Here is a 15,249-nt window from a genome sequence, read left to right on the forward strand (position 1 = left end):
TTTTTTAACCATGAAGGTCAAAAGTCTTTTCGTTTGGTTTGAGAACGATCCTTTTGGAGGCACAGAGGGATCCGTCTGCACTCCCACTGTAGTAGTGGAACGAAGTGCAGCAGCATAAGTCCAAGAGAAAGTGGTGGACAACAACTTGCGAACCTCAGGGTAAGTTATGTTTTGAATCGCTTTTAAACGCTGCACCTCTTTTTCATCCAACCATTTAGGGCAAGAACGAAAGTAGGACGGGAGAGAGCCATTGCAATTTACGCAATGAGGGTCCATTTCACACTCATTGGAATGTATGGCCGTACCTTGCAATTACGATAACCTGCCTTCATGGTGGCAGGTAGACGCGGTGATGTAAGTTTCAGAATGAGGAAATTGGTCGGAATCATAATTCCATCCTTGGATGTGGTGATACGCCTCACTGCAGAAACTCGGGGGTGTTCTTCAAATCCCTCTCAACGATAACTCCTCGTGACGAATTCAAAGTAGCATGAGGTGTCACCTCAATAGGTATATTCCCAATTGCGTTTGAATGCAAGAGGAGTTCACTGTGTTGAGATATGGATGTTTCCACCAATATGTCACAATAGTGAAGCTTCTTTATTGACTTTGGAGAGCCAGCATGTCCCTCTAGTCTCTTCTGACTGAAAAAGGGAGACATTTGGCTTAAAGGTTTGTCTGAAAGAGAATGTAGTGTAAGAAAATGAGGTACAACAGATGTTACAGATGTTGAAGATTGGTGCTCAGAATCTCCAAGACGTGGTCGTTTACCTATGGTCTGTTTTTCACTATGTTATTTAAATTTTTATTTGGAGGATCTATAATAAAAAATAATATTTGGGTGTCCACTGTACTACGAGGGTACGCACTGCAATGCCAAACAAGGACACTGCAGCAACGTCAGGGTTTCGTGAGCACTATACCAAAACACCAGCCTCAGATACAGTGTGCACAACACCTGTTGAGAATATCCAACACTCTTACTTGGTTGACCCTAGCCTAAGAGAGCCAGCCGATTGATCCTATGGGAGCCACCCCAAGGCCGAAGTGGTGTGTTAGGGTTGGACCCCTCAACCACTAGGATCTTCTCCTCCCCTTCACGGGTTATCATACACGGCAAACACGTGGGTGTATGTTTAGATCCTAGAGGAGGTAAACTGAAAGAACAGAACCTTCCCTGGGAGGTCCCCTCACCATGTACAGGAATCCACACCGAGGGGATGCTAGTGTGTTACAGTCTATATAATCTGTTACTAAAGGGATGTTAGTGTGGTACACTTTACATAATCTGTTACTAAAGGAATGTCACTGTTGTACAGTTTATATAATATGTTACTAAAGGTCACAGAAGCTGTTACTAAGGAAATGTTATGTTGATAGGTTACAATATTTATTTATATGAACAAGGTATCTGAACAAGGTAAAAACATCTTAGTACTGGAGTGCTAGGAAGATATTTCACAGATTATCATTAATAAATCATAATTGAAGAATGCAAGAGTTCTGAAAAAAAGAAATCTTAATAAAGGTATCTCTGGAGGATACGAGTATATAATCCTTATTGCAAGAATGCCTGAGGATAGAATGTTAATTTCTTTTTGTCGTGTTGGAAGAGTAGAACAGAGAAACAGCTTGGTGAATATGTTAATATCACCTGGAAGCAGGAGCATCCCACCGAAATTTATCCAAAGGGGAGCAAAGTCAATATCAAGGATATATACAAAAGAATAAATAAATGTATTTCATTTTCCAGGGGACAAATACCATCTCCCCAACCCTTGCAGACGTCCAAGGTTGAAAGAGTTTACAATCTCTTAATAAAAGCACGTCAGGAAGATAGAGTATATAACCTAATAAATATTATGTTGAAAGAAGAGAGCAACGTTTCTTAACCTTTTCGATACCACCGACTACTCGCTGCCTCCCTAAACTGTTAGAAGACAACTACAAGTGCAACGAAAAACCATTAAGACTTAGTTTAGAATATCCTGTCAGTTGTTAATAGAAGTTCTCTTTTTCATTCTGTTGCAGCTAAAGGTGATCGTTACTTCAGGACATTAACTCGAGTGTTTACAGCTTCCAATGTAAACAGGACACACACTTCAATATGCCAATTACAGCACACCAAATATGCACATATTCTTCAGGAGTAGTTCGTATGTTTTCATGTATTTGTTACACAAGCTTTGTATGTTTTTATTCTTTCCAGTATCTTATCAAAGGACTAACTTTCTAGAAATATATCAGTCCTATTATAGTTAAGCAATTAGTTCTGATATATCGAAAAATTCAATCGTAATTAAAATACAGAAACTATTAAAAACATTACCTTTATGTTCCTTCAGGATGTCCTTATATTTAAACGTTATGAAACTTTAGACTTAGCTCATAATAAACCCAATGCTGTCAATTGTTTAATCCTTACTTCGGATGCTATGTTGACGTTTAAAGGAGCTGGCAGGACGCACACCTGAATCTCGCCTCCCTCCTTGCCGCCGATAGATGCTACTTCCCGGAGAGTGACTACTCCGATCTCGGCCACTTTGTCGTGACAACGGCATTTTACTTTGACGAGCACAATATACCAAACGTATGAACGAATAAAAAGGTCCATAACAGAATATACTGTACATTCATTTCACTATGATAGAGTGGAGTCCTGATATTGCTAAACACATTTTCTTATTTGTTTTCATACCATAAATATGTCGTTTTGTGAAGTGTTCTACACGTTTATTTCCAACCTATACTAATACAGGATTGCCGATTTGTTGTTTGGCAAACTAAAAATCGAACACTTTGGTATAAACGTTCCTCTCACATTAAAAAGTCCAGCGTTACAATGTAATTTTTGCTGCAGTTTTAAAATAATGATCAATCCACTCAAAGGAAAAAAAAAAAAAGAGTCCCCTAACCAGTAACCTTTATTTCTACATTAAACATTCTCACTTCAATTTAAACTTCTCAAAACAGTATTTAACCAATTTCTTCTAAACCTGCGGTAACTTAAACTTCGATTACCTTGCTGTCAAAGAAGATGTTACAAGTCTGTTGAAGTTTTTTCTACTGACTGACTTGTACTGAAGTTTTATAAAAATATGTGTTAATATTTTGACGACAATGCCTTTCTTTCCATAACAACGCTGACTGTCAAATCAGTACACTCAGTAACATATCAGTTGTTCCTCGTGTTCAACTTCATGTATTATAGCTCTCAGTTAAAGGACCTCGTTTAAAGTATTACTTAAGACATGTACAATTCAAATCACGCATATAAAGTAGTTCTCTATCTGATGTAGTGTCGCATTTCATGGATTTGTAACTACTGGGTAATACATTCACGTAACCTATATACTTTGTTAACCACCTGGTTAACCTTTACGGATGTCACACTATCCGTTCTCTATCTCTCTCCAAGCGTCACTTCTAAGAGCACTCACTGGGTGGAAATAAGAAAACTCTGAAGTGTTCGTAACATATGTATTTTTAGCTTTGTGTTCCGTAGAAACTCCAGGAACGTGTGCAAGATGATAGACACACGATGTATGAAACCAGGGAATGCTCAGCACCAAAAATGAAAAGCCACCAACCCCAAAGTACTTACAGTCTAAGGATATCTTACTTACGCCAGAGGGAGCTTCTTTTCCTCCACGTGCCACATTAGTCATGTGTTAGTTCTGGAAGAAATTAAAACTGCTGAAACCTATATATATATATACATCTGTCTTCTAGGCATTTCCACTGCATTCTCTGTCTAAGTGAGCACAACTATGAGAATATATTGGCTTTGAATAACACAAACACGCACAGATACGATAATTCGATTAGATATATTGTAACAGTCAGTAAGTACAAATAAATTAGAATTAGTTTATATGGCAACCCATAAAACTAAACGCTGACTGAAGTCTGGACAAACCTATAATTGATGAGTCATTCTGCTAAGAAGATACAAACACCGAGTATGTGAATATCTTTATAAGTTGCCATATAAGCTAATATGAGCTATTTTCCGTGTCAAATACATTGCGAATCCGAGTAGTTTTGAAATTAATTGTAACAGTGATATTAGTTTTGTTTAAATTTTCCATGTAACTCGTATATTATAAGAAACCAAATAATCAATAAAAGCGACAACAAAACAAACCACAATCGAGTACATAAAAAATAGAAAACAGTAGTGTCCACATGAACAATAATTATACTTTTACTGACATTTGTTATCATAATCCTGCGTGTTGGGAAGTTCAGTCACCTTAATTAAGATATTTAATCTAGAATTTAAACCTATAGTGCAAAATAATGACTAAAAATAAATTCACAATTTAAATTATAATTGATATTACTTGGAAAATTATAACCAATAAAGTTTAATTATACTCATTATGACAAGAAAACATAACCAAATAAAGCACAAACTACTTGATGTAATGGATAAGATTCCGTTAGTTTATAGGGGGAACTCGGTATGTGTATATAAATGATTGGTATAGTATAATACGATCACACACAAGCAAACTACAACACCTATATAACTTGTCTTTTGGTGGTTCAGCGTTAAGTTTGAGGACTTTCAACGCTGAAACCCGGAATTCGATCCCCTATGGTGGACAGAACGCTGATAGTCTAAAGAGTAGCTTTGCGCTAAAAATCTTTATGACGAATTCCTGGTTATTCAATAGTACAATGCCAACACAGGTAAGGTTATGACGTAAAATTTTATTTTTATCAAAAGACTGAGCCAACGAGCAAGTCTTAAGATCGCAATGCAGAAGGTTTGGGGACATCTTTGCAAAAGAATAATTCGAAAACTGACAATTAAAAACAAGAAAAACAATTGGACATAAGTGTGAGAATTATTCTGAAACAATGAATAATGCGATAATACGTAATTAGATATGATGTTATTTTATAGTTATAGAAAAGTTAAAACTGTCAGTGTCCAAAGACCACACATTCAAACGACTTACAGCTCTACATGATGTAATATTTTGAAGAAAAGAGCTTTAAAAGTTCTTCCAGGAACTTAAAATATCTGTACATAAAACATTTAAAGCAGCAATAGACTTAAAAACCACAGTCAATACCAAAGCAACTCACTCATCTGCAGAGTGAAGAATATGGTTATAAAATAGAAATTTCTGATCTATAGCCCACAAAACCACTTTATTGAGGCGGATCACATATCCTGAGATCGTTAGCAAGATTTTTTTTAAAATGACGAAGCTTCGCAAACGAGAAACCCACAAGCTTTCAACCACATGTCGACATTATCAACGGGTGTTTTCACTACGAAGGTGACCAAATAAACTAGTTTCTCAACAATCCCATTCAAATAAATCCCTGTCAAATCTCCCGATGCCGCCCTAATGAACGTTTGTTGCTTTAGTCTGCTTCAAAAGGATATTGGAAGCGTACGTTCGTGTAAAAATATAGGAGAGTTAAGACAATTTGACAAGATGTTTGGTCTAACACAGTTGCTACCGTCTCCTACACAAACTTGTTAAGAAGAAACTTCAATATCGGGCAATACCATCATTATACTGCCACGACTTGTAATGGAGGAAGTAATTCCAACAGCAGTCCATGACCTCGAACATCATTCTTATAAAGTATGCCAAACTCTCGCTGCTACGCTTGAAACTTACTTGCCATACGCAGAAAGATTGTTGAAAGTCACACTAAATCAAAATGTAGTTTCTGTGGGCTTTAGATAATATTGATTTATTATTTGTACAAAGCCAGAAACTAAAACTATACAACAGAGAAATGTAAAGTACAGGAATAAATTCAAGTGGACTTTCTATACATACATTACTGTATCAGCCACTACTTTTTAAAAAATCATTTTGTTTGTTGTTTTAATTTCGCGCAAAGTTACACGAGAGTTATCTGCAATAGCCGTTCCTCAGTGTAATACTATAGGAAAGGAAGCTAGTCATCACTACCCACCGCCAAATCTCGGGCTACTCTTTCACCAACGAATAGTGGGACTGACAGTCACTTTATAACGCCCCCACGACTGAAAGGCGAGCATGCTTGGTGCGACGGGAATTCGAACCTGTGACTCTCAGATTATGAGTCGAGCGCCGTAACCATCTGGCCATGGCGAGCCAAAACCATTTCATTTTGGGGTTATATATATATAGAGAGAAAGAGCTACGCGCCCATTTTAATGCAGTTCATAGTTACTATGCTATTTTGTAACTGCATGGACAATAATGTAGTCTGTTGGAATACTGCAAGTGTTCAAAACTAATAATAATGATGTGAAATATGCATGTTTGTTTACAGGTAAGTCACTCAGTGGTTGTTTAATCTTGATTTCCAAGAAATCTAATTAGTCAGGCAAATGTAATTAATAAAATTTAGTTTCTGCCTTTTAGGATAATATTTCTAAAGAATTTTACACTGTAAAAGTTAGAATTAAATTGTATGGGATTAGTCTTTGTTCGTCGTTGTTTTCCATAAAAATTGACAGAAATTTACACAATTGTATGAATGTATTTCCTAAGTAAGTGAAACATCATTGTAATTAATTACACTTGTTATAAGACATCGGTATTAGGCCAATAATATATCCTAACTCTCCATTTCAACTTCTCTATGTTCGCCGTATCCATAGTGTGGTTGGAAAATTATGTTCCCTTCTAATTCTTGAAAATCTCTAGTGACAAGATAAGAAATGCAGTGATAAAAATATAACAGGTTTAACACTAACGTCTTATGACAAATATACGTAGTTAGAATTTCTCAAAGGGTTACTATAACATCACAAGCATTACGTTTGGTTTGGTTTAAATTTTGCGCAAAGCTACACAAGGGCTATCTGCACCAGCTCTCTCTAATTTAGTAAAGAAAGACTAGAAGGAAGACAGCTAGTCATCACCATTCACAGCTAGCTCTTGGGCTACTCTTTTACCAACGAATATTGGGACTGACTGTTACAACTACCCGACGAATGGAAGGGCAAACATGTTTGATGGTACGGGGATTCGAACCCGCGACCCTCAGAATACGAGTATGCCCTAATCACCTGGCCATACTGGGCCCACAAGCTTCTCATGAAATACATTATACAGTATTTTGTCAGGCTATGATAAAAAAATAAAATACTTTTGGTTATACTTTCGCTGTTTTAGCCCGATGTTATCAATCCTAACTCAGTTTTTGATTGCCACAAGAAATAGCCAATGAATGCATCATTATTTCTCTATTTTTACTTGCGTAATCTAATAATAACTGTTTTTATTCAGATTATTCAGATAGATTATTTATTTGTATTTTTATTATAGTAAAGCCACATCGGGCTATCTGCTCTGTCCACCGAGGGGAATGGAACCCTTGATTTTAGCGTTGTAAATCCGAAGACTTAACGCTGTTCTAGAGGGGGCCAATTCAGACTGATCCTGTGCCCAAAAATATATATAAAAAAGAATGCTCACAAATAAACTCATTTTACTTTAGAGAATAGTTCACATATAATTCTACATAGTAAACAATGTTCGTTGGGCTCTTAGATACAGGAGAGGCTAAGACACATTCTGGGGTAGCTACAGTTCCAGCAAGCCCCCTTGATAAAAGAAAACAACTCTAAGCTATCTTTAGAAAAGCATATTGCCAAACATAAAAAAAATAATGTCTAATTCTTGTTAAGCATCTCGATATTCAGTTCTCTCCAATAATCACCAATTTATTTTACAAAACATATCTCGATTAGCTCAAATGTATAGAATAAATACAATAATTAACCTGGCAAGTTAACTTTTGATTTTTCTCTTGATTTCAATTCAGTGTAGCACGGAAAATCACATTATGATAAATGTTCATCTTCTTCAAATCGCGCTATTCCTACCATTTAGTTTTCTTGAACCTCTGAACACAATTTTGCTGAGCACAGCATACTTAGAATCCTTACTGTCTAATGGCACGAACCTGTCGTTCTGGGTATTTTTTCCTCTTATGCTGACATATCTTAATATTATTGATTCTTTAACATGTCGTTTAAAATCGACTGTGAAGAATGCGAGTTAGAACTACTTAAGCACAACGTTTACACATTACTCCCCCTCAACACTTTTCACCAAGTAACGAGACAAAAATAACAAACACGGTGTGCTGTCGTTGACTGGCGTTCTTCATCTTGTAAGTTTTTAACACCGCCCTGCACCATCGAAATTGGTGCTCTCCTGCAACGAATGTTATGGTTTAACTTAAGCTTGGAATCTATCTCTCCTTTAAACAATGGCTCTTCCAAAACAAAGGTGTAGAAAATTTTGTATTTCATCGTCTTTTATACGCATGACTAAATATTTAGGTTTTTCAAAAGTTGTTCCTATGACTGTGAAACGCGTTTTAATATGATAAAATAGCTCTGTGAAGGTGTGGTTAAAATTATTTAGACAAACACACTAAAAATCATTCTCATCAGTTGATTAGGGCTAAAAATATCCAAACACATTAAGCCAGATGAAGTTAAGCATTACAGAGGATTTATTGAACGTCACATTTATAACAGATGATGTTAAACAAACAGTTCCAAACCATGTGCAACCTTTAGCACATGATCAAATAAAAATTTCAAACCAAATTTATTGTTTACCAACGAAAGTTTAGATATTTCGTAAACGATTGTGTTTTGTTGTTTAGATTACTAATCTTCCGGAGTAGCGCGTGTTCCTTCTTTTTTTTTTTTTACCTTATTTAGCTTCAGATAATTTAATAGCCCATTAAAGATTCCTACGAAGATGTTTAATAGCCCATCAATGATTCATATAATAATATTTACTAATCCATTAACGAATCCTACAATAATATCTAACAGTCCATTAATGAATCCTACGATTACGTTCAAGAACTCGTCTATGATTTCTACGACATTTAACAGCCCACTAATGATTCTTACAATGACGTAGCAGAATTATCTCAATTTTGATTGGTCTTCCTCTCATCCTTGCCACGTCTTGTTTGATTTTAAGCACAAAGACAGACAATGTGCTATCTATATTGTAATCACCATTGGTATTGAAACTCGGTTTTAAGAGTTATAAGCCATCAAACTTACCGCTGTGCCACTGAAGGTGCCCACAAAAGAAATACATACATATATACACACACATACAATGTGGGCATTTATTACCTACATATACACTCCACCTACTTCAACTTTTTTTTATTTAAATTACCAACCTATTTACTCTACATGTATGTTCATAACTTTTTAAGCTACAAATTGCGCACCTATTTACTCAGACTTTTCTCTTTATTTATTTACCTACATGTACTATTTACTTATTAATATTTATGCTTTTAATTTCTACAAGTATTATCTATTAAACATTATGACTTAATTTCCTACCCGTAATTAAGCATGAAAGGTTGGGTAAGCAGTACATACAGGAAATTTAAAAATGTGACAGTTGGAGTAAATAATATTTAATCAAAAACACCTTAGACATGAAAAAAAAAAAAGGCGACCGACAAAGAACTGAGCGTGCTTAAGGTATAGAGTCAAAACTGGCGGCCAGACTGGTAGCTACACTTACAGCACTGATAGGCATTTTACAGCATTTCTTGTTCAGCTTGGGGCATGATGGTGGATAAAACAAAATACATGGCCTGGCTACACTAATGAACGAATATTTGTGATAAAATTATTAGCAATGCGATTTGGCCACCAAATCTGATTTCATTCCTTTAAGTCGTACGCCAAATATTTTTTCTTTTTTCATATCTAAGATGTTTTGGTTAGATATCATGATTTTTTTGTCAATACACAAAACATCAAACCTCAGCAAGTAAGAAAGTGACACTCGGTAGTAACCAACATTAGGATCGTAACAGGCCTATACTTTACAAATCTAAACAAATTCTTTAAAATATATGGTGGTAATTTTCCTTTATTAAACAGTGTTAATAAGTTCCTTTATAGTAACGCCATGGAATCTAGATTAACAGTTCCTTGTCATCACGCACTTGGTACAGCCGTATAAAATACCAGTATTTAAGCTAATATCACGTGACGCTAAACGCTCTTTAATTTAGATAATTTCATAAAATTTAGCGAATTTGTGCTTACAAGTTGGAAATGAATAATAACCGTTCACCCATACTATTCCTTTGAAAACTTGAGATAGAAACTGCTAATCTAGTTTGGTTTAGGTATCTACAAACGTTTCTACCCTATAATTTTGCTGCTCTAAATCAACCACCTTAAAAAATGACAAAAACTAAAAAAGGTCCACCTTACTAATAGATGAAGCTGTAGTAACGATTTTAGCCCAATAGCTCACATAACGTTTTGGGTAGATGTGCGGAAACATTTTGGTTAAAATTCAGCTTTTCTCTTGAATAACGTTGTACTTGTGGCTTACATTTGGATTACCATAGTCCGAGCTACATAAATTGGAATGTTGCTATACTGTGTCCTGCAGGTTGTTTTGGCTGCACGACAAACTACAGTGCTTGATGTGTAGGTAATTAAATGTGAAAGGCTGAGTAAACAGTACATCTATAAGGATTAACAGTCTGAAAACTACTATAACTAGTAGGTGTAGGTAGTTTAAAGAAAAAGGTTGGGTAAATAATGCACACAAGTAACAAAAATGTGAAAAGTTAACTAAATATATAGTCTATGTGCAGGTTAAAACTGTTGAAGGTTATTTTGGTAATGAAACGAAAAAATTAAATAAATAGATAGACAATATAGGTACGGTTTTCTAATAAAAATATAAAATGAAATGTAAGTATTCACACAATGTATTACGTAATTAAAATCGCGAAACGTTTATATAAAGATAGAACACGTGTAGTTTAATAAATATAACCTTTTCACTTTTATTTACAAATGTGTATTATTTATTTACAATACTTTCATTTTTAATTACCAATATGTGTTATCTATTTACAACCTTTAGCGTTTTCCCACATACAATCTATCTTAGAAGAGTAGTGTCAATGAAAATGATACACAGACCAAGTTGATCTGGAACTGAATCCTACCCATTCAACAACCCCTTCACCCCTGTAGTGTCATGAGAAGAGCAGTGTCAATGAAAATGATACACAGACCAAGTTGATCTGGAACTGAATCCTACCCATTCAACAACCCCTTCACCCCTGTAGTGTCATGATCAATTTGATCCCTCACTAAAACAAGCTCCTTTTCTTGCCAGAAAAAGCTTGGTTCTAGATATCATGAAAAACTCTTTCTTGATTGATGTGACGAAAGGGAATATTTATCATCACTAGCATATACTATCCACGCTCCACTGCGGGTTCGAAGGGTCCCTTATGGTTCAAAGAGGCGCCAATGTACCAATCAATTGCTTTTATAGTCCATATCCGAATACATTATCCAATAGAACTCCCACACGTGGTATCTGAGCACGTGTCACGTTTTGTTCTACTAGCTTGTCAGAAGGGTTGTGAACACAGTTTAAAAAATAATACTTTTGGGATACCAAAGGGGCTAAAACATAAAATACGATACCAGATTCACGTTCAGCGAATCTACAAACACCTTTCGAGACCTTATTATGCTTAACTGACATACCATGCGCATTTTAGCTCCTCTCCCTTTGGTGGTGGGGTTACGCATATAGATAAGGCCATCTCTAAATCCCTTACCCAAGTATGGTTCTGCTACCTCCAAAACAAATCCAAAAGAGCACAACGTTAATTATCACAGGATTGTGGCTAGCTGTTGATGTAAATATTTACAAATGAAAATTAATACCAAAGGAGATTATCTCTCACATTATTTTCTGTAGAGAGGTAGTGGGATGGAACTAATAATGAAACTCTGGATATTTCTAGGCTCAAGGTCGTGCCAGAACTTAGCAATAACGATGGCTGTAGCAATGGTCTGCCAATGAGATGTTTCCCAGGGATTATTCAGATATTTTTTATTTCTGAGCTCCGGAAAAACACTTCTCAATCTTGAGGTCTCATTACAGGGGCATACAGACACCAAATGGTGATCTCTTAGTTGATAGTATTCTCCTACAGTTTCAAGGCGATACAATGTACGAATTTCAATCTCACGTTTCTTTCTTGTCAGCCCTACAGTGGCTACAGATGGTGGTGGTGGTGCATTGGAGACTTGGCCATGGGAAGATTCCTTGCATAATTCTGGGATTGTATACTAGGTAGTCCACTAAAGTTGAAGGTAACATAGTTGGAAACCAAGAATTTAAGGTGAAGCTATCTGTCTGCAGCTTCTATAAAAAAAATTCTACGTCAAAAAGTTTTGCTAGCAGGTAATTCCCCGTTGGGTATTTGAGGGTACTTCTCCAAGCAACTCAAGTCCCTCACATTTACCTAGTCTTTCATACTAGTTGGAGAATAGCAATAGCCACCTTATTTAATGGAAAATGAATAACCAGAAGGTTCAAAAGTATGGCATTATAAAGCCAAAATTATGAATGGTTGGTAAGCTTGGTTTCTTAAAGGTCAGGAGTTAAGCTAAAAGTAAATCATACCACATAATTTGTACAAATACATCGAAAATTTAATGTTTGTTTGTTTATGAATTTCGCGTAAAGCTACACGAGGGCTATCTGCGCTAGCCATCTCTAATTTAGAAATGTAAGGCTAGAGGGAAGGCAGTTAGTAATCACCATCCACCGCCAATTCTTGGGCTACTATTTCACCAACGAATAGGGAGATTAACCGTCACATTATAACGCCCCCACGGCTGAAAGGACGAGCATGTTTGGTGCGACGGGGATTCGAACCCGCGACCTTCGGATTACGAGTCGAAGAAAATTTAATGTATGAAAAAATTTTAGATGAAGGTTGGAAAATAATCTCCTTCGTCAAGCTCCGTACCGACACACCAGACACACACATACTACCATAGGAAATGTTTCCCACGCATCACCTAGCAATAACCCCTGTAAATTAGCAAGTCTAACTCACATGCATGCGAACCTCTTATCATTAATCAGTTGTTAAAACCACATTAGGGTACGAATTACCGCTAGATGCTCAGAAAAACAACAACAACACTTTGATAAAGAACCCAATAGTGATTTAGGTTGGGGAAACTTTTGTTACACCTACTACTGAGTAAGTCAAAACAGCGGATAGTCGAAATATCTAAGTAAGTAACAGAAGGATTAATTTTTCTAAACATTAAAAAAACGAAAAACACGATATCGAGAAATGCAACATAATTTAGTAATACACTTAGAAAAGACACTGAATATATAAATAATAGTTTGTTTGTTATTTTTTAAAGTTAAGAAAAAAGCTATACAATAGGCTATCTGTGGTCCCTCCCCTCTTCACATATATCGAAACCCGGCTTCTAGCGTTGTAAGTCCGCAAACATTCCACTGCATCACTGGAAAGGGAGATACAGATACTGTTATAAAATGTGTAAGCCTTTTTCTAGAAAGTAACAAAATGCAAAACACGATATCGGGAATACAAAATAATGTAACAATACAACTGACATGTTTAAAAAGGTCACCCAGTAACTGCAAGTTTACATTTTTTTTTTTCAACATTAGGGTACAGTGCAACATTTCTGTCAGTTGCATTTATTCTTCGAGAAATGTCTTTCGCTTAGATTTCAGTTTGCTTTTTTCTCTTTTTAACTTCAGCAGCTGTCCTTTCATTGGATTAGTTTGAGAGATTGGGAACTTTCGTTGCCTTCTAAATTAACTCGGCTGCTTCATCTTGTTTGTTTTTATTCTTGTTCACTTTCAGACTTCTGGACGTTTGCTGAAACTTTTAATTGCATTGTTAATTCTTTTTCTTTTTGTAGATTTGTCATCAGTTCTTCCTAACTTTCATTAGCTATTATTTTGTTTGCTTGTTTTGAATTTCGCGCAAAGGTACTCAAGAGCTATCTGCGCTAGCCGTCCCTAATTTAGCAGTGTAAGAATAGAGGGAAGGCAGCTAATCATCACCACCCACCGCCAACTCTTTGGCTACTCTTTTACCAACGAATAGTAGAACTGGCCGTCACATTATAACGCCCCCACGGCTGAAAGAAAGAGCATGTTTAGTGCGACGGGGATTCGAACCCGCGACCTTTGGATTACGAGTTGAACGCGTTAACCCACTTAACCATGCCGGGCGTTATTATTTTGTGGCCTCGTGTTTTTCTTCCGGTCTTTGTTTATAGCGTGTATTTAAGTTACTGGAATGTGTCATGATAATTTTGTCAAAAGGGTTGTCAAGGCAGAAGTCAACGTTTTCAAGATGACAGTTTGTTACCATCACGTCACTTACTGTTTTGCTATCTGGAAGTGTCATATTCTCCATTCCTTTTTAGCTCATAAAGGTAAAGTGTATAGTTTACCAAAATTGTTCACATATAGTCACTTTTCTAGTGTATTTATTAACTTTGACAACCACGCGAATCTGACTTGTGCCATAATGACTTTATTTATTGTGCTGGCTGAGGGCTATGTCTCGCTTGGATATCTTTCAGTTTTCTAACGGATGATGTTGTTAAAGAACTAATTTTGACTTTGTAGCTACTTCCTCTAGTGACATGATTGTGTTCAGAAATGTCTGGAAGTTACATTCCTCTTACTTTCAGCCGTGGGGACGTTATAATGTAACGATCAATCCCACTGTTCGTTGGTAAAAAAGTAACCCAAGAGTTGGCGGTGGGTGGTGGTGATGACTAGCTGCATTCCCTCTAGTCTTACATTGCTAAATTAGGGACGGCTAGCGCAGATAGTCCTTGTATAGGTTTGCGCGAAATTCAAACTAGTATACTGGAATTGATGTATAAAATTTGAAATATAGTGATTATCTGAACTTGTATAAAGATAACTACTTTTAACATTTTATATATGACATTAAGCTTACATCAAGGCTCGCACGTTTGAAAAATGTATTTCAAAATTCCATTTTTTTTTATTGTCAACACTTTCCAAAAACAGACAAATACAAACAAAATTGCAAACATATATTAATATTACTGTACTGATATTAATGTTTTACCGATTATATAATGCACTTTGAAGCTTCTTTAAATTTGAAATGGTTGAAGTTATCAATAAATGACATGAAAAAAATACATTAAAATATATTAAAATCACAAACTTTTTTCCGTTTTCTTTTTTACTTCGACGAGTTAATAATAAAAATGGTGACTGTCGTATGTGGTGTTGTGTGACCTTCGTCAAGGTTCTTTACTAAAAAATTGATTATTCACTTCAGTTACAAGATCGAATGCTTTCGCTATCACTCTATACATTTTGAACTGAACCACTTTCGAAAATA

At 35.9% G+C, this 15,249-nt stretch overlaps 1 protein-coding gene across 2 annotated transcripts in view; it reads right to left on the reverse strand.

Moving 5' to 3' along the window:
- The window catches only part of LOC143237855 (protein SSUH2 homolog), an 83,780-nt gene that overhangs the window by 57,343 nt on the left and 11,188 nt on the right, over positions 1–15,249 (reverse strand). Inside the window, exon 1 of one of the 2 annotated variants that reach the window (XM_076477538.1) lies at positions 2,426–3,524. The exons of the other annotated variant lie outside the window; for it this stretch is intronic. Coding sequence (XP_076333653.1) covers positions 2,426–2,633 — 208 coding nt within the window. The 5' untranslated portion in view covers positions 2,634–3,524. Of the gene's footprint in view, positions 1–2,425; positions 3,525–15,249 lie in introns of those variants that run through there. 2 annotated transcript variants of the gene reach the window in all.

This window comes from Tachypleus tridentatus, chromosome 13 (genome assembly GCF_004210375.1).
Source record: "Tachypleus tridentatus isolate NWPU-2018 chromosome 13, ASM421037v1, whole genome shotgun sequence".
NCBI classification, from domain to species: Eukaryota; Metazoa; Arthropoda; class Merostomata; order Xiphosura; family Limulidae; genus Tachypleus; species Tachypleus tridentatus.